Source organism: Pagrus pagrus (genome assembly GCF_965226575.1).
Source record: "Pagrus pagrus genome assembly, chromosome: 23".
NCBI lineage: Eukaryota > Metazoa > Chordata > Actinopteri > Spariformes > Sparidae > Pagrus > Pagrus pagrus.
The window spans coordinates 11,050,335-11,077,504 of NC_140205.1; the positions used below are offsets into that span (position 1 = coordinate 11,050,335).

The window sequence follows — 27,170 nt, forward strand, 5'->3', positions numbered from 1 at the left end:
AGAACATTAGGTGATTGTAAAGCAGGTTAATGTCACCATAAGTGATGAGAGCAAGAGCCAATGAGGACGACATGGCTGCTTTTCCTCATTTAACTTAAGTGCTGTTAACAGTGCAATTACAAACTCTAGCTTCAAAGGCAAAGATAAAAGAATAAGAAAGCTAATCATCACTTAGTGCCGCTGCTACCAACAGAAGGGAGTCAGTAACTGTTCAAACAGAGTTCACCTGCTTTTGTTGTAATTTTATTGAATACTGAATATTAAAAATGAATTACGCTGACTGCTAACTCTATCCTTTGATTGAAATTTTCATTGCCTATTTCATTGTTGTGTTTATTTTGTATTCTTACCTTCTCTTTATTCAATTTCCAGATTTCATTTCACATTTTCACTTGCAATCTTTGTATATTTAGAGTTTACATATTTAATTAAACCTTTCCATGCATTGGTTACCCATTTTTTAACTGTTTCTATTTCTTGGACCTATATGAAATGTACAATAAAATTAAGTTTGACTGATTCAATGGAGAGAAAAAAAAGCAGCCACCAGCTTCCTCGTAACCAACCAAAAAAGCAGCAATTTGCTCAGTGAAAGTCATCAACAAGCAGTCGTTAGATTCTTGCAACCAATCAAACAGCAGCCATCAGCGTTTCATATCTGATCACAAAGCGCCACCGCAGCCCAAATTAATAATAATGAGCCAGAAAGCCAAGCAGACCATAAACAGTCCACTTCAGGACTGTGAGGCAAATATCTCTGCATTTAGTTTTAAATATTGGAAATACCTGAGGAGTGCATGATGTATGATACCTGACATTTAAATGGTACCATAACATTTGAATTTATTTGGGTTATTTAGCAGAAGCATATTTTGTTAATGTTAAAAACTGTTTTTCAGGTTCATAATTTTATTTTGGGTTACTACTAGAACAGGTTTACATGTTTTAATGCTACAACAACACATCAGTTATCTTTACTGTCCAGTGCCTGCAGCACTGTGTTCCCCCTCTGTCTGAAACGCTCTGTTTAAGCTCCTGTCTCTTTTGATTGACATCATGCACCCTCACAGGTTATTCCAAATATTTAATAAAAATGCAGTTAAGTCTTATTTTAATCAAGCTTTGAACCCATTCAAGATCAAACCATTCCAGACCAAAGTCCACTTCAAACCATTCCACATTCCAAGTCAGCGCCAATCACAGCAAGGATCAGATTTCAGAATCTCATGATTTTGAAATCAACACAGAAAAAGGAGCGATCTCGGTCCCCAGAAGAATCAAACCACATCTAATCGCTGCAGTCATGACAGTGAGGCCATACCGATGCACAGACAGTGTGACACTGCTCTCTTCAACCCGACGTGCACACAGAGTTGGCGAATGTGTATTTATCAGCAACATGCAGTGTTGATCCTTCACCATCCATCATGCACACACAGTTCTCTGCACACACACACATAAAAACACACAAAAACTTATTTTGCTTTCCCTCCCGTTCGTGAATGCACTCACTTATACAAACACACACAAGCTGTAAGAAAAAGAGTGGAGTTGTTTTGACAGATGTTTGCCTGTTAACATTTGCAGCATTCCTCGCAAACCAACCAATTAGTCATACAGCCATGCTTCATATGAGACTGGAGCTGTCTCACTGTGTCTGTTTGCTTCTTGTTCTTCCTTTCTTTCTTCCATGGCTCCTGTTTTTCTCTCTCTGCTTCTGTCTTTACAGCAGTGAGAACAGTACAGCACAGTGTGTGTGTGTGGTGACAGATACAACGTGTCATTAGCATGTGGTCTGACTGTCCTCGACCTGTCTCCTTACTGACCCTCGACTGACTCTACCCTGAGCAGATGTGTGAGTGGATCATAAAGACAGGTTGTCAGAGTTAAGCTCTGTGTTTACAGGCTTTTCAGTGAGAAGAAATTAAATTTCCCATGAAAACTGCTGGCAGCGTGCCGTTTGATTCTGTATATTTGTGTTTTTCCTATAAAAACTGGAAGCTAGGAAGGGAATGTTGCGAATATTGACTGGCATTTGACCAGTTTAATGACGGGGAATACAGTAACGTGACTTTCTTGCCAGGTTTGGCTCCTGGCAACATGGGGCAGAATAAGCTAATAGGACAGTTAGCTGCCTGGCTAACCAAGCTAACTAGCTAATGGCAACTACAATTAGCAGCTGTGAGCGGTTACTTTAGCAACAAGTAAAGCAATCTATCAAGAGTTGAGGCAGAGGACATTTAAAAGGAAAAGCCAGATAATGAAAGTTTAGGGCAACAACTATTGATTATTTTTCGATTAGTTGATTAGTTGTTTGCATTATAAAATGTCAGAAAATGGTGAAAAATGTCAATCAGTGTTTCCAAAGCTCAAAAGAACATCCTCAAATGTCTTGTTTTGCCCACAACTAAAACATATTAATTTTACAGTCATAAAGGAGTAAAGAAACCAAAATATATTAAAAACATTTTTAAAAAAAGCTGGCTTTAGAGAATTTTTATTTTTTTATCTTAAAAAAAAACACCTCCAACTGCTTGATTGATAGTTGGCAATTATTTAAATTGATTACTCAATTTATCGATTAATCCTCGTAGCTTTAATCCAGTTTCAACCAAATCAGTGAATAAAGTTACAGTTTCTTTTGTACAAGAAAAGATTCCACTCCAGTGTTTCACTGGATGCAAAAGCATTTCGTCCAAGTGTACAATTAATCATCAACATTGTTTTTAAAGATTGTCATTGGTAGGCCAGATACTGGCATATAGTCAACGATCATGTGTGATAAAAAAAGCTTAAAAATCTGTTTTGATTTCATGGGAACTTTAACTCCTCGGAAATGAACTAAATGGACCCTCGGTGTTTAATTGAGTTATTTAAGTAACGTCTGACCTGACTCATTATCTAATCCGGATGTCTATTTATCTGACTTCCTTAATCGTTGTTAATTGCTTGTGTCAGGAAAGCAGCCAGTTAGTTAAAAGGAATTAGATTCACTCATTAAATAAAAGCAGCTGATTGACATACTTGTTGTGTTTGCAGAGGGTGACGGAGAGCTCCGCCCTGCGATCGACATGGGCAACACCTTCCGGACCGGCTGCTGGTCTCCATGCTGAGGGGATGCAGTTACCATGGCCGTCGCCGTGGACACATTAGTACGACAACCCTCCTTTCCTCCGGACATCTCTCCGTCCCCCTCCTCGTCCGAGTTGTCGGAGTGCAGGGGGTTGGTGAAACTCAGGGCAGTCCTAACAGGAGTGGATGATGAGGAGGAAGAGGAGGAGGAGAGATGGGAGGAGGAGGAGGAGGATGGTGCGACACGCTCTGAGGAGGAAGAGGAGGAGGAGGTTTTGGGGAACTGTTTATCTGGGCTGTTGCAGGCCTGAGCCCACGCTGCATGACCAGCCTTCATCTCCGCTTTCTCCCCTCCCGGCGTCTCCCCCTTCTCGCTCTTCACAGGGAGGTGGTTCGGTCTGGTGAGAACTCCGCCTCCGTCTGCTGGACTCTCCCCACATCCGCCTGCTCCTCCTCCTTCAGTGCCCGAGTCCTCCGACAGCGAGGAGCTAGATGTCAGCAGGGATTGGCCAGCTCTGGCTTTGAAGGCGTGGCTTCTTTGCAGCACTCCCGCGCTATTAGCCGAACTGCTGCTGACTCCGCTGGTTACTCCCATGGAGGAGGAAGTGTCAAAACTACGAGGTCCTTCCTGTAACGGCACCTTTTTAATCTCAATGCTCAGTTTCCTCTCAATCCGAGGAACACCAGAACATTCAACAGAAGGGGAGAGGGGCGACGACGGCGTCTGGCTTTGGCCTGATTCTGACTTTGTCGACGTTGAAGACAATTTGTTGTTGTAGTTCTCGTTGAGATCCAGATTTGACACCTGAGTCTGCTGTTTTTGACTTTGTAGATCTTGGTCTTTCTGCTCTGAGGGACTCGTCTGCTTGTTTTGACTGGGTTCTGACTTGTTCTGCTGCTTGTCTGCGTCTTTATTCTGACAGGAAAAGGGAAAGAAAAGATGAAAATTCATCCTAAAAAACGGAAGAAATCTTCCATGTGTTTCCTCAAAACCTATAAATCTCTAGAATTCCTAGAATTCAGCCTCATACAAAACATTTTCACAAAATATTTTAAGTCATTGTTCACAATTAAAGAGAGAAAAAAAACTTTTAATGTTGTCCCTAACAGAAGATTTCTGTTCGCTCACCTGTGCCTGTGTAGTCGCCATGACATGTATGACAGGTCTGGGGTGGTAGCGGTCGTTGTCCTGCCGTACGTTGGTGACGGTGGGGAAGGCTGAAGGGGGAGACGGGGTCAGAATGGGAGGTACAGGGTGAGGCTCCGGGGGCTGAAGTATCTCCTCCTTTACATCACCTTCTGCCTGGGAACTAAACACAGACAGAGAAAGAGAGAGAAAGTGAGGTCAGCGAACAGCAAGAAAGAGCCATCTTGATATTACACATTGAGAGACGGAATTCTAATGTACTTTAATAAGACATCTCCGTCCCAGAGAGATCAAAACGTTACAGAGACGCTATAATTAAAACACCAAACTCAAAGCCAGATTTGTACATTCACGGAGAAACAGACTGTGAGGGAAACTTCTTCTTCACACGCCAACATATCTGGCGTCTACGCTATAATACGAGTTGCTTGAAGTACAAAACTATTCGCTTTGGATAAAAAGACGGGCCTTTAAAGTTTGGTTGAAATGATGAAAAGGCGAGAATTTCATCATATCGGGCAGACAACTTCCAGACATTTGGACATCCATGTTTAAATTATTCTCTGTCTTAGAAAAACTGATGAAAGTGGGATGATGAAACTGACTTGTACTAAATTTATTTCGTACTTGATCAAAACTAAAAGGGAGTCTCTGTTCATGTTGTAAAGCTCAGAATTACACCACTAGGTGGCAGAATTTTAAAGAGAACTAATGACATGCTGATAGTATGTGTGAGACAAATTACATGTCCTCTGTCAGACAGCTGCGGCCCATATTTTGCGGATTTAAGGTGTTGATGTTAAACTAAAAACAGACTGAATCACCACTGAATGCATTACAAATTTCCCAAGGTGATATTTAAGTATTATACTCTCGTATCTATTCTTTCCTGTGCAGCAGCTCACATACATGATCCAAAGCAAAAAGGAAGCGTAAAAAGACATCCAATTCTCCTTTTAGCTCTAAAAGCGTACAAGACGTCATCTAACTGCACTGACTTCTATAAAACTGTTACTATTGCGCCCCAATGTACAGAAATATGTGCTCCAGTAATGTGCGTCTTGTCATGACACCTATAGATAAACACAGCGTGGGTGTGTGAATAATATACAGGATGCTGAGGTTGTGGCAAAGTGAGCCACGCAGCAACGGAAAGTTATTGTGATATTGTTCCACTCTACAGAATATACATTTACATATGCATACAAATGTATACAGGGCGAGAAGGAAAACGCTGAAAGGATGTGGCGACATGCTAAATGAAGAGCACATGACCGAAGCAAGCGCTGACATAGGACTGCACATGATGCTGTAAGGACACAAAGAGAAGCTGCGGGCTAGAGGAACGGGGGATTTCCTTTTCTTCATCAACTTCTGAGCTGCAGTCAAACAGTAAAAGGCTTCCTCATAAAGCCTCAACATTGCGATCATTGGCTGACGATGTAAAATTGTCTCTTCTGGGTCAGTTATTGGTTATATTTCCCCCCCTGAACACTATTATTCCTTTGGCGCTTTCTTTAATGAAAACATGAATTATCTTTGAGATTTTTCTCCTTCTATATAATCTTCATTGCCTGAGCGAGCATAAAAAAATACTGTTTTTAATAATTACACAGATGATGATTCCCACTGGTGGCGACTGTCTCCCTCTAAGATGAGATAAATGATCCCTGAGGGGGAGCAGAGCTATTACAGGAAAACAAATAAGCAGAAGCAACGGGATGAATGAAATCGAGGACATCCGTGAAAAATGCGAGTATGTATCAAAATATTATGTGGGTTTACATCAAACGGATAAAAGAAGCAGTGGAGCTTTCAGTAACATCAAAACAAATCGGTTTATCTGTAGCAAATTATGAAACTACAGTGAATGTTATGTTGAATGTGCGGATAATCTGTAAAATTAGTGTTTCTACATATGTGCATCAGCGGCCAAACAACACTTACGTTCACCTTTCTTTCAATTTCACCAGAAACGTCAGCGACCCTGCAAAACAACCACTGTACCAAGACCTGGATGTTCATAGTCGACCTTGTTTTATAGCTACCTTTTCCTTATTTTCATTGATTTAGTTGAATGGTGCTAGTGTGGCTTTCACCAAAACACCATTAACCTCTTCAACAAGCTTACCCGCCTCGTTAGAGTCATGTTAACGTTTTGGAGCGGATTCCCTCGATTAGTGATGCATGAACAGATGTTCTAAAAATTAAATAAATGTTTTAGTCACATCTATCTTAGAGCTGTAAAATGTTTGTTTTTGCTTCGCCGGAGGTAAAAAATTCTTTCTGCACTTCTGCTGTAGTTGTAAGCAGATGTTTGTGTTTATTAATGTGTTTGTAAACAACTTTAACAAGTCCTGTGGGCACCCATAGTGGAGGCTGCTGTATAAACAGTAAAGGAATAGCAATATAACGAATAACAGTTGAAATAATATCAAATATGTCATTTTAGTAGAAATTTTACATCTTGAAAAATACTGTACATTGACGAACACTACCTGTCGATGGATATATTATAGAGCTGCAACTAACAATCATTTACATTATTGATTAAACTGCAGATTATTTTCACAATAATTATTTTTCAATTTGTTTCTTTTGTCCAACCAACAGTCCAAAAACCAAACACCTTTCCTAAATGACACAAAAAGCAACAAATTCTTAACATTTAAGAAGCTGGAAGCAGCGAAAGAAAAAACACAATGGTTGTAACTAATTTTCTTTCAATCATGAACAGATTAATCAGCTAATCATTGCAGCTCTACTGTAGATAAAGATAGATGGATGTATAAACAAGATGACCCAACATTTTGAGTCAGATTTATTCTGAAATTTGTGAAAAGCTTCTGCAGAATCTCTGCAACTACTCTGAAACTCTTAAACTCACTTCAAACGGCATCATACACAACTAACCATGCACTTCGAATCTCTCCACGTTTGCCCTGAAGCATAAAAACACTATAATCATCCATACTGCTTTGGCATGCCGGGGACAGCGTAAAGAGCTAACCTTGGCCACTCAAACATCATGTACATACACACACGAATGCACACAGATGCACGCCCTCACAAGAACTTGAGATTTATGCACCAACACCACCCACACTCACATGCACGCACAAACACAGACACACAGCGAGAGCACTGTGCCCTCCACACGTCTGTACTCCAGAGGGAAGATGCTGCATTTTTAATCAGAGTGTTGGTTCACAGCGGCGGGATGTGACAGAAAGTGATAAAGCTTAAAGAGACACTTCCTGTTTCAGGTTGTTCAGAGGAGCGATGCATACAGACGATTAGGAAAAGTCTCTAACCACACACACACTGACACACACATACAGTCAGACCACACAGATTTAGATCACTGATTAAACAAATGCGCGTGTCAGCATCCCGGATTAGATGATCATCAATTTGACTGTTTGCAAGTGATAAGAACTAGCGACCTGAAATGCTAACAAGGAAAGGAGACATGTACCAGTTCCAACAATGAGGCCTGAGGTGGCTGTTTTGGAGAGTTTAATCTCCTCAGCACAGAATCCCTCAAAAGATACTGTGAAATAGGAATTTATGAATAAGAAGAATAATCTTACATCAATTAAAGTATTTCTGATCACGTTCCATGATACATGTTGGTTGATTAAGATGGGAGCGCTGTAACTCCCACGATTTTTCTTAGATGAATAAAATCAACCTTGGACCTTGTTTTTTCTACATCAGGATGGATTTGCCTGAATTGGTGCCGCAGATGAAGACAGACCTTGATATTCTTGATTAGCATATGTTGGAGGGTAGAGATAGGTGAGTCTGAACCAAAATTCACCATATTTGTGGCAACATGACCCCGAATCTGTTCATATTACGGAGCAATATTGTTTAAAACTTAGTACGAGAAATAAAAACATATCAACAGTTAGAGATTACCCAGGTGATTTGCTGCCTCCTATTTGTTTGAGGTATTAATTCTTACATACTGCACCTTTAACCTTTAACATTTTATAGGTTATAGATCTTTCTGTAGACATCACAAAGGGCCTGAATATCAACATCAACGACTACAAAGTGTTTAATTCAAGGCAAAAAATCAAGTAAAGATGAAAAACCTGATTTTAAAGCAGTTGCAGCTCTGCAAAATCATTAATGTCATTATTTAAAAGGGAAAATGTGATCAACAAATTACTGCACAAGACTAAAAATCTAACAATTTAAATGCCACTTTTTAGTGCTACTGATTGATACGAGTCTTTCAGGGCGTGGCTGTAAATACGGATGTATGCACGGCATGTAAAATCCATGACTCAGTATGTGGGACCTTGATGCCAGCCTCAGAGTTCCTGCAGTATTTTTCTCTAACACACACTTAAAAAAAACTCCCATACGCACACTGACACTCCTGAAGTGACCCAGGGGGAGTGTGGCCGGCAGAATGTGGACTATGTTGGTAAAAATAGCTCCAACCATCGCCAGAATACTCTCAAGCTTAAACTAGACCTCGACATTTTTTTCATTGGGAAACTGAGGGATGACACAAAGAGAGAAAGACACATACTGAGTGCAAGATTTAGGAGTCAAGCAGAGAGAGGAGCACACATATTCCTGACAGCCGCGCTCTGTCCCACTTCCAGGAAAGCTTCCTATTTTGGCATCTGATCAAATTTGGATGTTTTACTTAGAGGAGGAAAGAAACTTTTCAGTAAACAAATCATTTGGAGCTACATCCCAAAATTAGGCGCTCTGAAAAATGTTTGCTTTCCCTTCAAACCGCCTGGTGCAGTCGACAATTCAAGCACAGCAAGAAGAGCAGGGTAATTTTAGCAGGAGGAGAACAAAACAAAGGTCATGTTGGATTATTTTTCTAGCGATAAGAATATGAAGATGGGTTCAGAGTGAAGAATTAATTTTAAATTAAATCAAACGGATTAGCACAGAGCGAATGATTCACACAGACGCACAGAATGCTGTTAAACTGGATGTTATTAGACAATGCTTCTAGCAACAGGTAATTAAGTGAAACAGTCTCCTGGCAACAGAACGTCCTCTGTGACATTAAAGCAACAGCACCGAGGCAACTCTCTGAGCCTCTATCTTGTTGGCTTGTTTAAAAAGTTGTATGTATCGCCGCACTAACAGCCTTCTATGGATAAATCAGAAGACGGGGGACAGAAGATAAACTGGCTGAGAGAAAGTGGAACACAACCCCTGCTGGGCAGCAAACTCAAAAATAAGAGGAGAGGGAGCAGAGGGAAGAAGATGAGGGCTGAGAACGAAATGAAAAATCACCCAATACAAGGAAAAGATAGGGTGTACTTACAGTTTGCATATGACAAATACAATGTCGTGTGTGTGTTTGAAACCAAATGCCTGCAAGTGTGAAAAAAGCCTGTATTTGTTCTCAAAGAAGGGGGAGATGAAAGATATAGCTGTTCTACTTAAACTCACCCTAGGGTTGTGGTGCATGCAACACGGCGTACTGTTGCAGAGTATTGGTAAGTGTTGCAAAATGATCTATAAATACAGCTCCTCCTCAGGCCACGACAGTTGTTAACAGCCAAACAGAAGTTAACTTCAGTAAAGTGGAGGCCGGGTGCATCTGTGGGCCGACGGGGAGCTAATGTGTCAGAACGCTGCAGTTCGTTCGAGGTGAAAACGACGCCTGCTGCTCCTGTTTGGTCAGTTTAATATGTTTTCATTGTGCGCTTCATATAAACTGTTGTGCTGGGATTTTTTTTTCTGGCGTCCCTCCTCCAAAACACAACACCCACTGTGTTCAGTGATGGGCCACTTCACACCTACTGCTCACTTCTGCGTGAGCTTGTTCATTCATCCGTGTGGAGGATGAGTTTTTTGTTTTTTTTCCTTCAGCCACATCCACATTGCGAGCATTTGGCGAACCTTAATTAAAGCGGGCGAGAACAGATGACCGTATGCGCCGATGAGCTAAAAAAAAAATCTGAAAAAGGTCAAAGCATCCAAACATAAAACAACGTCTTACCTGCGTATGCGGGGAGGTTTTGGAGGTGGTGTGTCCCATCTCTCATCATCTGACTGTTGGCCTGCTTTATCTGGACTTCTTTCATCCTGCACAGTTAACACACAAGACACATTTAGTGAGAAATTTTCATTTTAAAACTTGATTTTACATATTCCAGACAGTTTTTCATCATAAAAGCTACGAAAATCCGACCCGAGACCTTCACAAAGACATCCACAGTCCAGCAGCATTAAATAACTTAAACAAATCATCCACAGGCTTGTAACCGAGAGAGACGGGGAAGGTCTCATTTCTGACGTCGCATTACAATTTGCTCACATACGGGCAATAAAAAAGTGGTTAATATGTGTAAATTGCAACAAATTTTTACATACAGCCCCTTTCAAAAATGAGTAATATATACATTTTTGATGGTAGGATACCTTTTTCAAAATATTTTAAAGGGTTCATCTGTAAATAAAACCACAGATCATAAAAATATGCACACACTTCAATGTCTAACTGCTGCACTGCTTTAATAAACAAATGTTAGGGATTCAAAAGGGAAATAATGTGTCTACTATCATTATTATTATAAAATAATGCAAATATGGTTCAGAGCTAAATCAAAGTCACTCCCAGACTGTGTACAGCAGTCAACACAGGAGAGCAAATATGATCATGGAGGTATTTGTTTCTCTTTTTCGGGAAAATTAGATGTATTTCTAATAATTATAATAATAATAATAATAATAATAATAATAATAATAGCCAATAAGAAATATCTTGTGTCATTCACTTTTGGTTTTCATATTAAGACTTCACAAAGCTGTTTCTGAGGCTTAGAAGTGTGAATGATTTTTTTTTTTTTTTTCGTATTTCTGGAGGGCAGCTTAAATTGACAAGAATGTAGCACAGGCATATGTAAGCCTGTTAAATCACTACTTAAATACATGGAATGTTGACTTTGTTTATACTGTTTATATTTATTATATTATGTGTGAAGACTGAATACAAATACTACTACTTCTTGATGTAAAGACCATGCATTTTCTCTCATCGGATTTGGTCTAATTGAACTCTTGAGCACTCTGAAGTAATTAAAATGTACAAAATCATCTGGAAACACCAAATGAAACCGAGTTTGGCATGTTTTCATGTTTAAAATGGCTTTTTTATTACCTAAAAGCAGCCTCACATCTTGCTGCTCTGAAGCAAACAATACTTCTTTAATTCTGTGTTTACTTGCTGTTGTTTTAAGGATCTGCTCCCAGTCAGCCTCAGAACCACGTCCATTAAGCACAGATATCTTAAACGCAGAAACCTCTGCTTCAGTGAGTTTACTGCTACTTTCAGTCAGACAGCTTTTCAAATGTCATTCTGTTTTTCATATACTGCCTGCACAGACATTTTACTGTATGCGTCTCTATTTATATCGCTTCACTGTACATATTTAGTTCAGCTAGACTGTTTCATGAGACTCTATTACCCTCAAGCCAATTTCAGCACTCATCCTAACAGCAGCTTTTATAATTACCGCAGAAATGTAAAGCACCTCGCTCTCTCTAACTCCCCTCCACTAACTCTCTTCTCTCCTACGTGTTTCTGTAACAGAGGTAGAAAGTTGCTACAAAATTGCCTCACTGAAGGATCAAACCCGTTTCTGAAAGGAGCTCTCCTCCTCCCGACTACCGTCTCTGTCTTCCTCTCAGCTCTCGTCTTCCTGCTCCTCTCCTCTCTTCCCCCGTGACTCATTAATTTGACTCCCTCTCAACTCTGATAATGAGAAGATGACGGGACGAATTCAGCCGTCATCGACGGGGGGGGGGGGGCAAATCAAGTCACTTCAGCTCTGAACTTGAGTGCATTGGACGTACATATAGTGAAGCCAAAGGGTTTCCGATTACATCTCGTTTGGGCTTTATACGTGTGCTCATGTGTGTTGCGAGAATCAGCTGAGTAGAAATACTTCCTGCTAACAATGGCGCCTGCGTGCGAGCTGAAAAACGTGTGTGGGATGTGTGCATGTGTAGGCTTATTGTTCGTACTGCCATTGAGAGCACCTATGTGGGTGTTTTAGTCACTAACAATGGCTGACTGGACATGAGTCAATGTGTGTATGGACTGAGTCAGTACAGCACACTGATAATGTTTCGCTGACAAGTGTGTGTGTGTGTGAGCGCCGTGCACTCTTGGACTTGTAACTTTAGCAGATAATCAGTAGCAACAAACTTGGAGTTGTTGTCTTCCTCCGTAAACGCCACGCCTACGCTTAACAAATGATTAATAGTTTCTAAAAGTGTAGTAAAGTACAGTACAGTACAGTTGACTAGAGTGTTCCCACTCAGATACTGAATATTAGGATTTGAGTTAACAGTTTAGAAAGTGTGTCAGTCTTTTCTAATGTAAACACGGTTGCGTGTGTTCGAGTGGCCGTCTCTTGCAAGGGTCTCCCTTTCCCAACGGATGTCTATTCTGAGCCTCAAAGTACATTATGGGAGAGGGGGTGATGTCACCGGAGCTTCCTACGCAGGAAGTCGACTCCTGGATCGCTGCCAAAGCACTCTCTCATCGTCTCTCTGTGTCCTCTGTGTCTTTAGGTCTTGTCAGTGTTGCACACTGTCTCATTGATCCCTGTTTCTTCTGACATCATTTATTTTTGTCTTCACAGATCTACACAACAGCTATGGGGAGCAAATTCTAGGTTGTTTCTGGCTAGGGCTGCATGATATGGTAAAAAAAACAAATCATACTGCGGTTATTTTGACAGATATTGTGATTTCGATATGATTCATGATTAGTGTGAAAAATCATTTTCACATCATGATTTTCATTTCCCACTGAAACCATAACGATTTGCCATTTGCAGTCAACAGCCAGGTATTGGAACCGAATGCTTCACCGTGCTATTTTATTTTTTCTTTAGGATTAAAAAGCGAAGATATCACTGACATTTTGCTCAGAGTAGCTTCTCTAAGACTGCTACATAATTGATTGATTCAAATATTTAATTTCTAAAAAATGTAAAACAAAAGGAAACATTCAAATAAAGGCTACAGGAAGTACACACGTATTTAATCCTTCACCTTCTCCACTATCTCATTAATTATGTCTTAATCCTGACACAAAAATAACTGCAATGTTCCAACACCAGATTGGAAAAAAATAACATAAATCTTTACATTTATTCGCCCAGGGAAGCGCTGCACTCACTTTTTTCTTTGAATTTCTTAAAATGTGATTTGGTTGAACTTGTAGTTCAATGGAAGGAGGGACAGGGACAATTAAGGACACTTCATGGTGTGTTTGTTGGTGTGTGAGTGTTTGGGGGTAATGGAGGACAGTGTGGCGTAAATAAGAATGAGGACAGTGGTGACTGACAGAGCAAAGCTTTTTTTCTAGCCCTCTTAAATAGGTCTAACTGTGTGCAGTCCTCTGAGACGACCCGGTAGACGAGAGATCTCTCTCTCTTTTTGGCTCAAACTCTGTAACTGTCGGTGTAAAGAGCAGGGTTTTCTGAAGGCCCCTCTTCCCCTCTCCTCTACTCCTACCAACTCCCTCCCCTGTGACTAATTATTTGTGTTTTTTTTCCCACTGTGTTACTCAGCGACATCCTGTCTTTCTTTAACACCAGACTGCATGCACAATGTGTGTGTGAGCAACATACCATGCCATCGTGTATCTGCGTGTTGGTGGGGCTCTCCAGTAGCTGTAGTTGTTTCTCAAAGAGCTGAGCGATTGCTTTATGAACCAACTCATACTGCTCCTATAGAGAGGGACACAAAGACAGAGAGGTGAGAAAAGCAGAGTACTCTCATTTTTTTACTCAAAAACATCCATTTACAACCTGTTGGAAAAAAAATAAAAGGACCTTGACAAATGCACGCTAATTTAATCTCATTACCTTCCCAGTAAGGCAGCAAATGTGTTGCACCACATTTTCAGAAATGACATTACTGTTACTCGCTTCCAGCAGAAATCTGATGTGAGACGTTAAATTCAAGCCTTTGTCCGTTTGGATCAAGGCTCTGTGTCACGGGGAAGAACACCATGAATAAGGTGCAAAATGACACAGCAAACCGGGTGCTTTGTTATGCTGAGAATGCTTTCACTATATTGAATCTATGCCACTTAAAATAACTAATTTTGCTGTCATACTCAGCTGTGAATCTTCTGATTCAACTCCACAAGAAACATGCAAAAACACACCCATGTCAAAACTGTGGCAAAACAACCTCAACCGCTTACGAATAACAGCGGGAATGTGTCAACCTCTGCTAAACAGGCTGCGGTCCATTTTCAAACCAGGTGTGTGGAAAGAAACAAGTGCTTTCACACCTGACCTGATTGGTTTTGTTACACTGCACATTTTTTTCTCCGTCTGGACCAAATCAACCTGAACTACAGGTGTCACAATGGTACACAGCATAGTCCAAAGCATTCTGAATGTTTTTAAAAGCTGTGAGTGACATATACTGTATATATATTAGATGACTTGTTCTGCACGAGGCAGCGACTTGCAAAAATGCCTTTCAAGTGTTTGCATGAAATGTCCCTACAGCTATGGCATTGCTTAAACCTACTTACTTCATTTCCAAAAAACAGATCTGCAACCTCTGGGGGAGGAACGTATTGCTCTTTTTTTTTTTGTTTGTTTAACAATTTGAAGAACAACCAGTTGAGACACTTCAAACTGGTGGGAGTCTTTTCATCCGACAACCAGACAAATATATGTTGACCTCAGCTCCCAGGTTCCTCAAGATGATTGATCTGTATATTAGTCCAGCTTTGCATTAAATGTTATATTTCAGTTAGCTTAAATAGACATAAGAGCAGTGGGAAGTATATATGTGCCCAAGAAAAGACAAATTAAAAGTGAAAACAAACCTTGGTCTGAACGGCAGAGTGTCGTTGCGTCCTCATCTCTTGGATCAACCGAAAAACATTAAAATCTTCTGGTATTTTCTTTAAAAGCAACAAAACAGAACAAAGGTGTTAACTCTCACTTGGATCTTGACGTTCAGTGTATAAAACGTGTGTGTATTAGTCCAGGTACGTTTTAGGCATGTGTGGGAGTGTGCGTGTTCACATACCCCAGCTTTGAGGAGGTTCCATGTGTAGTCGATAGCACAGATAGCACCCGTCCTCCCACAGCCTGCACTGTACAGTCACAGTCATACAGATTAGATTCAACAGGAGCGCGCACGTTTAAAAAGCACACACCTCACAAGTAACAATTCTTGAGGGGACAAACATTCGTTCACCTCGCTCCAGACAGGATGGAGACAGTAGCTGCACATACGCTGAGATTATGTGGCATCACGTCTGACACATCAAATCATAAAACTTTATCTCATGCTGTCTCGGGGCTCTCTGCTGCTCTAACAAGCACAGTTCCTCCACACACATACAGCACAGTGCACATCGACCCACACAAGGCATCTTTACAGATGCAGAGACGCAGCTTTAAGTCCTGCTGTGTAACAGAGGAACCAGGAAATGTCCTCCGGCTGCTCATTATACTTGATCACACACACATGGAGACAGTGTGTGTGTGTGTGTGTGTGTGTGTGTGTGTTGTTTGTGTACCCACACGTGTACAGCAGAGGAACTGAATCCAGAGCTTCATGAATCAGTGCGTTGTTTGTTTTTTGGTTAAATACTTCTGCATTTTAAGTCTTATTTCTTGGAGGAAATGGTGCAGTCATCTCTGAGACAAATAAGTTTTAGATTGTCAGCCCAAGGCAATCTTATCTAATCACTACAGCTGTAATAAGATGTGTTATGTATACAGAGTGCTGCACGAATCCTAAAACTTAGAATTGAGTAGAATTTTTGCACTTCTGGTTCAGTGTTTTGATGTCAGTTGGTTTTTGAAATGGTTTTAATTAGAAGTCTGAAATAAGGTCTGTGGTTAACACAGAATACAGAGGTTGTAAGGGACATCAAACTACATCATTACAACGAACGCGGAGACTCATCTACTCACTTTTCTTGCAACTACTGTAACTCAACCCCTTTAAATTGCAGATCAATTTAGAGTTAAGTGTGTTTAGTAGGCATGGGACAATATGAAGATTTCATGTCACAATTATCTCAATATACATCAAATTATTCTTAAAACTTAAACTGCAAGTGCACTAAAACGTACTAGAATTAATGTAACCTGACATTTTGTAAGGAAACAAATATTTGTATTGCATCACACAGAGGACACATGTTTTAAATGAAAAACAATCAATCAAGAAATCTTAAATAAGCAATCACCATTAAGCTTTTTCTTCTGGTGATCGCAGTTACACTGCAAAAATCATGACATTGGTGTTCATTTGCCAATATTGTCATAAACTTTTGTTCGTTGCAGAGCTTCGTTTCAGCAAGAATCCAAATTCAATAGAAAAATCCCATTGACTTTTTGTGGTGATGCGAACTTGTGGTTTGACCTACAAAAAAGTGTCACTTCTGCAGTACTCTGGTACTCAGGTCCTGTCTTAGTCTGATTGGTGGCGGTGTTTAAAGGAGAAACAGGCATGCCGGGCTCACATGGCCATGTCTTAGGTGGTTTATTATCCTGTTTTATCAATTTTCTAGTCAAGTGAAACAATGAAATAAAACAAAATAATAATAAAACAAATAAAACACATCTGCAGTTTATAAAAGCTGGATTAAAAACAGAAATCTAGCTTTGCCAAGAATAGTTATGTGTTTGTATGTGTATGTTTAGCCACTGCTGCAACATTTTCTGCGGTGTTGAAACTTGATTTCAAAACACACAAACCCATGCTGGCCACCTGTTGCACATTCTTACTGCCTCCACACAGAAAACCACTCGCACTCACATGTCTCGTTGGAGAGCTAACTAAAAAAGATCTGATTCGTACGCATGAACTCTCTGTACCATTTCATGACTTTATCTTCTCGTCCTCAACCTTTTTTTAAATGTTGCCTTGGTTACTGTATGTGCATACACAGGCGGTTTTGTGTTGGCGTCTCTGCAAAGCCTCTATACTGTACCTACCTGCAGTGCACACATATGGGGACGTCGTCATGCTCTTGGTACTCTCTCATTAGTCCGATCATATCCAGTATGGAGTCAAACGATGAGGGCACGTCGTGATCCGGCCAGTTCATATAATGGAACTGTGTTATCCTCCGAGTTTCCTGCAGGGAGACATTGCGTGAGATATATCAATATCAGAAAAATACCAATATTGATTTTTGATTCGCAGATAATCAAAAACACATGGCCACTGCTTTTCTCGATAAAAGAAATCAGAGAACTCACATTCTCATGCTCCACCGTCAAAGCCCTGATAAAGTAGTCTGTTCTGGCCTGCTCGGATTCCTAGAAAACAAGACACAGGGAGAACATTTACACTATCCTTGACTAAAACGGTCATTAGAACAGAATGTGAGAAACGCAGGAGTCCGAAAAACAAGACCCCCCCCGCTCTCCTTACACACACACAGCTGTGATATTAGAGATTTGTCTACTTACACAGGAGATTCTGAACGGGCCAAAACTCATGGGATCCTCCCCAAGCAGCGGGAAATACCGCTCACACTTTTTCTACACAGAGAAGAAGAGGAGTTAGCTTTGGCTGAGAACAAAATACCAGACAAATACCACAGCTTCCTGCACACACACACACACACTTTCTGGCTTGAAATAAGCAGTAAATGTGACATGGAGGACACTGACAGTGATATTTACAGAAAAAGAAAGATACTACTCAATAAAAACACACATACAGAAGCATGTGCAAGTTACAGCCTCTCAGTCTTCTCATAAACACTAATAGGCAAGCACACAAAATACATAAAAATGCTTTAAATGCCACCAGCAAGCCTATACAATCCTCTAAATGTGTTACTTTCAGGGTTCGTACAGGTTTTTAAGGGCAAAATTCAAAACACTTTTCAAGAATTTTGAAGATAAAAAAATAAAAGATGGGCCTGAGAACATGCTGTAACCTTGGTGGGGATAATACAACACAGATGTGTGAACATACACTTATGTACACTGGCACGCACTGACACGGACACACAAACACACACAAGGGGATTAAATATCACAGCCTTACCCTTCCCATCTCAAACTCTCGACAAGCCATTACAATAACCTGCAGAGACACAAACAGGAAGGATTACAATCAATATTTACACTCACAGCTAAATCTGAAATTGCAAATAGATTCATTCCTATATGCTCTATTTATGTAACACTTCAGTTACCAGAGTGAGGCCTGGAGACTCAGCAGACTAGCAAAAACTTGAGCCGAGAATGGCTCAGATCATTTTTGATAACACATTTCAGTCTCCCATCGATACCTCACATCATTCTCTGAGATCCTACAGGAGTAATAATCAAATCTGCAACCTCCAGCTTTTCAGAGCGCTAGTTAAACCTAATCTCAGCTCCGTCTCTCCCTCCCCTTCATATCTGTCCATCTGGTTCAAGCATAAGCACTCCCCATCTGCCTCGTAATTCCTCACAACCCTATCAAATATTTATTACAATTACGTTAATTATTGCATCCGCTTTCGTACAAAAAACGCAGTAAGTAACAGCTTTCTGTTCATTTTCAGTAAACATCCAAGTTGACACAAAGGGAAGCTGCAGTCTATCTCTTTTACTCCCCTCCCTCTATCAATCCATCTCTCCTTATTTTACAACATCCAATGAGCTGCAGGTACTCACAGCTACGTTGTACTCCCAGTTCATCCTCCAGAAGTCGATGACAGTGTTCTGCAATGGGCCCTGAGTTGCAATATAGGCCTCTGGGCCATCCATACCCTGAAAGAAGAGATTGGTAGAAAGAGAGATAAAGCAAGATTTCAAATCCACCGTTTTTAACAATATATGTTCTGTAAAGGCACTTCAAAGGTCTCCACAATGGATGTTACTGTGATTCATATAGCACTTTTTTACCATGTTAAGTTTCCTAACAGGTTATCTGGAGGTTTCATAGATCATAGTAAATATAATCAAACCACATAATGTCAGACAACAAAGCAAGGGAATTTCAGCGCCTTTTTACCTTAATGAAGTTAGCGTTGACATAATCTGTGTCCTGATTGGTCGTTTTTAACGCCAGCTTCACCCTGGTGTGATCAACTGGGGAGAGAAAAAGAGAGTTAACAATATACTTTGATACATTTGAAATATTTTCAGAAATATGAATAAATAGACGACGAAAGACAAAAAGAAAAAAGTGGATGGAAAGACAATAAGAGGGCAAGCGAGGACAAACTACAGGAAAATGGTATGTAAAGAGGTTAATGGACACACAGCTGTATCCTCCTCCTGTAGTATATGTGTGTGAGTGCACATCTGTTACGGATGAACCGGTTCCTCCTTTGTCTTATCAGCAGCTCATTCACTAAAAGCCTTAATGAATGAATGAATGCATGGGTGGACAGAAGAGAAAAAGAGGATAAAGGTATAAAAAAAAAAAAAAGTAGGACAGATGTTGGGTCATGGAAGCTCCCCTGGAGGTCATTAAGTGCAGCGAGAGTGTTTGTGTATGTGAGACAGAAACCATTACGTCCTCTTACAGCGTACTGGATATCTGTTTTTGTTCTAATTGTGGGTGTGTGCATACTTTATGTCTGTCTCTACCCAACATCCTCCTCTTTAAGCTATTCTCTTTGCATTTTCCTTTATTTAACCATGTAGTCTAAAGAAAAAACAATGTGTGATGATGACGGTGCAGCCCTCAGTTATGTCACTGGATACACCTGTGTTTGGCAGATCAAAATGTCTGTTATGAGGAAACCATTCATGTGTGAAATGTGAACGTGCGTGTTGTTTGTGTGCCAGCAGGACTTACATGGTAGTATATCTTTATATCTGTTCTTCTTGACATTCTCCTCCCTCTCTCCTACGTTGGTGGGGTAGATCTTCTCCGTCCGGTATTTCGTCGATAACCGCCGTAACCTCTGGAATAAACAAGACAGGAGAAGGCTTTGTAAATATCAATGGAACTACTATCAGAGGAAAAGCAACACAGTAATTTTTCAAAATGGACTTGCATACACACAGATAACAGTTAGCTAAACTCTTCTGTCAGGACACACATTACCCATCCTTAGAAATTCACACCACTACGCCCTACCCGCTGACTGTTCCTCTGTGCATGACACTGCAAGAAGTTAAGTGTGGCCAAATCTAATAGCTGCTGACACTGATGAACACACATTCAGTTAATGGGAAGGAAACCATTACAGTTTCTCTTATTTGATAGCAGGCTAACGCTAACTCAGTTAGCAGTCCTCAGACACTTTGGGTCAGAAAAGAAGCACTTCACAGGCCGTACAGGTGAGGTTTTAGTTTAGTTACAATGAGAACCATCAGGGATCGATAAGCTGATTCACAAAGAGACATAAGAGATTTGTTAATCAGTATAGATTTCAGTATACTGTTTTTAAACCAGTAGATATCTATTTAATACCTCTGGTTGTCTTGGATCATGAGGTTTAAAGGAGCAATTTGTAAGATAGATGATTGTTGATTATCATAGGTTGTTAAAAACTGACACTATGCTGTTCACCAAGCCAAAAGTTTCGGTATATGACGACCCAGGAATGAGACTCAGAAAGTCATTTATCCTACAAATTGTTCTTTTAAGTTACACTTTTATTTATATAGCACCATCTTAATACAAAACAGGCAAAAAGTGCTCAAAGATTAAGGCAAAAAAGGAATATCCTGCAGGATTTTTGCATCCATGTGATGAAGTGTGTGGTGTGCAATTAAGAACTTATTCAAGACCAGAAAAAGGTAATATTCTGTCTGATAGTTTCTTTGTTTCGTCTCAACTGAATTTCCAGAAAATTTCCAAAGATTTGCAACTATGATATACAATTACAAATACCAGGAAACAAAAACATTCCCACCAAATGTTACACTGACCTCTGTTTGACATCAGTTACAGAACTCAATGACTGTTATTTCAAATGTGAGAGTTTAAGGAGTGATTTCTAGAGATCAGCAACTCTAGAGAAACAGCAGACTTCTATTGTATTTGCTTTCAGTTGGGTTCATACCATTCAATGGTTTTATTTCAACTTCACAAGCCTGAAGCTCACTTGTAGCCAAGTCAGCTACAGCCACTGATCACAGCTTTGTTGTCAAATACCATTTACAGTATACACAACTAAATGTTGCCGTTACAATTTAAAAAAAGTTGTGCAGCAGGATACCCCCTTCTTCTAAATCATAAGACTGGTCAAGACATTTTTTGTAATGGAAAAACTAACTTTTGCTTTGAGACTAGCGGCAGACATATTTGATAAATGTTGGAAAGTATGACTGAGTTTATCCACTCATATAAACCAGGTTTCAAGTAAAAGAGCATCAGTTATAATGTAACACCCCTGGTTCTCTGCTACACACACTCCTATAGGCTTTTTGTGTGTTTGGTTTTAAAAACAAAAATGTGCGATGTAAAATGCTTTATATCTATTGACTTTCTACTAAAATAAAAGGTAAGTATCAAAAAAGACACTGACTGGTGTGAGCGTAGGAAGACAACTACAAAAAACTCAGGGGCTTTCTGAAACTTCCTGTGAATTTCATCCTTTTCATTCGCAACTTCACTGTGGCCTTGAGTGTCACAGTGAAACTTTTGAGGAAACTTCAAAAGCACAGCCAGACTTTGGTACCATAAAAAACTCCTGCTGCTCGACTCTGATAGCACTCACATGATATCGCTCTCGAGGGCCTCTTTTTTTTTTTATTCTCTCAGTTGGTTCAATCACTTTCCTCTCTTTTTCCGAGACTGTGAGGAAATTAGGCATCACTCCACTTTTTCTGCTTCTCCTCACTCACTCCCCCCTTTCTCTCTCTCTCTCTGACTCTGAGAAAGTCAGCGTGGGCGTTCGGGCTGCCGGAGCCTCGTGTGAAAAATGGTCCCACCTCTTCTCTCTGGCACTGACTGCAGGCTTTCCTCGTGCTGCTGTGACAAGGACACATACTGTACATCCTGATTTCCTGAGACGCTCAAACCTCCAGACTTTTCTTCCTGTACCTGTTTCTCTTTTCACTCTTGTCATAACATCACTTCTGTGCTACTGTGGCGACATTTACAACGACTGAAAGGTGTCTATTTGACGCAGGCCTCCAGTAGTTTCACAAACCGATGAGCTGCCCGCTGTACTCACTGAATACACAACGGACACGCACGCATAAACAGTTTAGACTAGCTCACAGATGCACCCTAAAAGACATAATGAGTTTTTCACCTTTCATTTTGCATCACTGATCTTTGTAAACCACAACGAGACAGAAACCGAGGGAGAGGAAACAAGGGAGAGAAAGGGAGGTACATGCAGAGACTGTGGGCGGCAACACAGCTGTGCTTGTGTGTGTTCATTTGTGTCTGTCTGTGTGTGCGTGTGGTAATAGCATTAGAGCTCCTCTGGCCTCATGTGAATTACATTTCCAACAGAGGTCTGCTTCTGTGCTGGGCCCGAGCCCAGGAAGAAACACGCACACAAACACAAACACAAACACACATACACACACGTAGACACACAATGAGCAGAGAAGGCAGGGAGTAGTGATTTGTGATGGTTTTTGATTCCCCCAACCCACAAAACACATTATGTGGAGACAAACATGCACACAACTGTGCCCTCTAACACTGTAATGAGGATACGTTTTGTCTATTCGTATCCCATTTCACCTCATTTACAGCAAACTGGGGAAGTAAGGACTTTCAGATTCTTCCAATAAAGCCTATGCATGTTGTAGCACCTAATCAATATTTGTTTTGTCCCTCTATCGCCGGTTTGAGTCTATACAAGATAGACTATGTCAGCTGCTGGTTAGGGAGAGATTTTACGTTTTTACAACAGCACAGCTTGTTTAATTATTAGGTCAAATTGCAAGAGATTAGCTTCAGAAAAAAACATATAAAAATAAGAACTTCAGTGTCTTGTTCAAAGACATTTAAGCACTTTTAATTCCAAGTTTATTCCTCTCTGTCTCGAGTCAAACACGTGCACAGGTAAAGGTGTAATTTGTATATAAAAAAATACATTCTGGCCATATTTTACACGTTGACTCTTTAAACAAATGTATTTTCCTTATATAAGAAGCATAACTGTCCAAATTAACAACAGATATGGAGTACGATGAATGCTTAAAAACTAAAATTGTGAAAATCTATGTGTGTTTTATACTTACATTTGTACAGCATAAAAATGCATATTAAATCAGCCGACAAAAGATTAGTGCAGCAGTACGACCTTGTGGTTAGAGTAAATTTTAAAGGCTACGCTGTCGTGCTATTTTCGAACTATCAATTTCCATCCAAGCGAGCTGTGTGCAAACATTTCAAGCATTCCATTTAAAGCACTGAATAATTAAATGTGGATTGGGTGTATGTTTCCCTCACTGAGGCTGAATTAGGTCAAGTGGTCGGTCATACACTGTAATAGTAGAAATGTGGACGCAACACTTCTGAGAGGCTGTAGTGAACAGATGTTTTACAGACAGCAGTTAAAAATGTCCATAAACACTCCACATAGTCAAATTCAATCACTCAACAGGCTGATAAAAATACAATACAAGCTGTCATCGTATTCAAAATTTCAGTTTTTATAGTTTGATACCTCGTTTAAAATAAGAAAAATCTTGGATGGAGACCGAGCTACTGTCTGTGTCGCCCCTTTTTCTCTTTACTTTCCATTGTTCCAGAGACAGACCCTGTTTCTAATTACTCTTACTTCCCCTGTTACGTAAAACACACAAAGACACACACACACACAGACACACACAAAGACACATGCAGGCGTGTGTGTGCACTCTCACAAATGCTGGGTTGAGCCTGGAGGATGCAAAAGCAAGAAAGCAGAGGGAGAGAGTCCTCGCCTGCTCTACTAAACAAACCAACGGGAGAGGTGCAGTGTAAAGAGAAAACAAGAAAAAGAGGAGGAAGAGAGGAGATGTGGGTGTTTGGAGAAAGAGGGGAAAAAAGCAAAAGGGGAGGTGAACAGGGGGAGAGGGAGAGAGAAAGGGAGAGTTCAGGAAAGAGGGAGAGCCAAGGCTTTTAAGAGGCTCTTGGTAACTAAGCTAATGGGTTCTTTTATTCCTTGTTTCTGTCGTTCATTCACACGCTCCTTTTACACACTCTGTCGCTTCGCACTAGCTTCTGTCCTTAATGGAGGAGGAAAAGAGGGCAAAGAAAAGTAAACATGCTTGTTTCTATCACTGCTCGAGTGTATACTCCTCTATTCAATTCTTATTTGGTACACAACAGTCAGTGGTGTATCAATATCTCAAAAAGAAAGACAAGTGGATAAATCATTTTCATTTTTACAAGCAAAACTACCAAATATTTGTTTGTTGTAGCTTTACAGATACGTAGTTTTGATATTTTTCTTCATCGTAAACTGAATATTTTTGACTTTGAGATAGTTTTAAATACATAACCTTAAGCACCGGAAAATTTTGACAGGGATTTTTAAAAATATTTTCAACCAATGAAACTGCATTACAATGAAAAAAGTTACTTTTAGTCCTTGAAAAAAGTTTTGCATCTTTGCTTAAAATTAGGAATTTACAGTTTAACCGCTAAACAAATTGTTTTGAAAAGGTCTTCAATAAACTATTTTTTAATGTCCTTCACTTTTCCTTCATATGTATTAGTTATCAAAACTGCTTCTTGCTGGCTAACTGCTGGCTTTAAAGAAAAGGTGGAGCAAATTTGTACTTTTTAAACAACTAATTATAAAAATACAAGCCCAGGTCATTTGTTTTTTGAATCCCCTTCATTTTTACCTTTCGAAGTATGTTATACGCAGATGTTCAGGTACAGAACATCACAGGAAACACTCCTCTTCACAGGAAAGGGAAGTGACTACAACACTAGAAAACTCTCAGAAGGTTTTCTTTGGTTTTCACACATTTGAAGACAAGAACTCACTGAAACCACCTACGCAGCACTGTTGTGGTCACGTCTGCAGAATGTGTGAAGCAAAGGATTGGAATCGAGAAGAGAACCGGTTCCAAATGGTCCGATCCTTCAGAATCGTGTGCCTCTAAACTTATCAATACATTTTATCAATGCCAACATATTTGTCTGTCAGTAGTGCGATTGCAAAACAATGACATTCAACTGGAAACGGACAATAAGAAAGAGTCATGGCAGAGAGGAAGAAACAGTCAAAAGTTTAATTTCATGAAGAAAGATGGCAACAGTGGCAGTTGTAATGGCTGTAAAATGATCATTTTAAGTACGGGTGCAAACACCAGCAGTATGCTAAAACATCTGTCTACAAAACATGGGCTAACATTTCAGAAATGCCATGTTTATGATACTCAACATGAACAACTGTTAGTAGATGATGCTCACTTGAACTTCTGTCAAAGGGTCAACTAGTTTCAACTTTCCGGACAGATTTAGTTGTAGTGTTTTCATGCACCAAGCTCGGTCATCTACCCACACTAGTTTTATTGATTACACTGGGGTACACAATCTATTGTTGATGTATTACAAATGCCACTTTACAGTACCACACTCCAGCGCTTTTAACTGTCTTTTGGCCTCAGAATTGCATGCACAAATAATTATTGCTCCCACTCCTTCCACACACTTTCAACCTCTCTATTCCCTTTGGTTTCTTACTTCCTATCAGTCAGGAGAGCAAAGCACCATGACTGAGCTGGCCAGTTTCCTGTGAACGCTCGACTTCCACTGCCACACAAACACACACACACACAGGGCGTTGCCCCCGAAAAGCCCAGTGCCGACTTCACAGACCCCCTTCAGGGTGCGACCGAGTCATGTGCGCTCCCAGACACATTTCTTCACAATGACTTAACTTGGCCTAAAATGACTCGAGGATGCCAGGGCAGTTACTGGGCAGAGGGAGAGAGAGACAGATGGAGAGACAATGAAAAAGATTAGAAAGGCAGAAGACAAGAGATTAAAAATGCCAGCAGAGGTAGAAAAAGCACCGGAGAGGTAGATGTGGGTAGAGAAAGATGTACTTGTTAGTGGGTCTAACCTACTTTCTGTCTCCTGGCTGAATAAGTCAGCATCGCTGTACTTCCCTGGCACGCTAAATAATTCACACACACAAACACACACACAGAGAAACACATTCTCTTTCTTGAACTCAGCAGCGAGAAGTGATTGGCAGAAAATATGCTCTTCCTGCAGAAGTGGTGGGGGAAAAGAGGTTTATGTGTGTGTGGCCAGGAAGTGTGATGGGTGTCGAGAGCTAGTGGCGGAGAGGCTGTACTGACGGTCACCTTCCATGCAGACACACACAAGCTAAAATAGGTCACCTCGTACAATGCTCTCAGAGAAATCCATGTCCCGCGCTGCGAGCATGCGGGGAGAAAAGATGCGCCGCTACCGCACAGCGACTAAAAGGGTCTGTGGGAGTGTGTCGCTTTGCTTCTGATTCTCGATTCAATAAGCCTGATTGATGTTCTCGCCTCCTTCATTTCTCTCTGTGTGGCATTAGAGTCCCAAATCAGCAAAAAAAAAAAAAAAAAGGTGCAAAGTCATATTTTGTTCCAAAGAAAATTGTGACTGCACCAAACATTTTGAATGCATTATTGATTAACTGAATGAAGAACTGTGAAGTTGTGAATTGAAGGGGTTATGATATAAACGGCACATTAACAGGAATCATTTAAAAATGTTGTTTACAGTACTTATTCGCCTTCTTCCCAATAGTTGAATGAGAAGATTGATACCACTTTCACGTATATGCCCTTAATATTTTGGGGAAGGCAACTTGCCAATCGGCTTAGTTTAGCATAAAGACTAAACCAACAGAGACTCCAGGAAGTTGGCAGGAAACAGTCTGGCAGTTGACCACCCGTGCAACTAGGATTGACGTTTTTGTACTTCTTTTTGTGAAAATCAAACAAGCGAGATGTGCTAAGCAGCTACTGGCATTAGCTTCATATTTACTGTACAGACATGTAGGGCTGAGTGTCCAACTGTGATATATTTA

The 27,170-nt window shown here is 40.3% G+C and overlaps 1 protein-coding gene across 2 annotated transcripts in view; it reads right to left on the reverse strand.

Annotated features, from left to right (window-relative positions):
- Positions 1-27,170, reverse strand: part of ptpn12 (protein tyrosine phosphatase non-receptor type 12) — a 50,353-nt gene that overhangs the window by 11,611 nt on the left and 11,572 nt on the right. For both annotated transcript variants that reach the window (XM_084345619.1, XM_084345620.1), the window contains exons 2-14: positions 20,024-20,132; positions 19,232-19,308; positions 18,892-18,987; positions 18,275-18,313; positions 17,689-17,760; positions 17,476-17,535; positions 17,209-17,351; positions 15,284-15,350; positions 15,078-15,155; positions 13,858-13,956; positions 10,212-10,297; positions 4,202-4,382; positions 3,025-3,988 (exon numbers count right to left, since the gene is read on the reverse strand). In XM_084345619.1, coding sequence (XP_084201745.1) covers positions 3,025-3,988; positions 4,202-4,382; positions 10,212-10,297; positions 13,858-13,956; positions 15,078-15,155; positions 15,284-15,350; positions 17,209-17,351; positions 17,476-17,535; positions 17,689-17,760; positions 18,275-18,313; positions 18,892-18,987; positions 19,232-19,308; positions 20,024-20,132 — 2,071 coding nt within the window. The remainder of the gene's footprint in view (positions 1-3,024; positions 3,989-4,201; positions 4,383-10,211; positions 10,298-13,857; positions 13,957-15,077; positions 15,156-15,283; positions 15,351-17,208; positions 17,352-17,475; positions 17,536-17,688; positions 17,761-18,274; positions 18,314-18,891; positions 18,988-19,231; positions 19,309-20,023; positions 20,133-27,170) is intronic.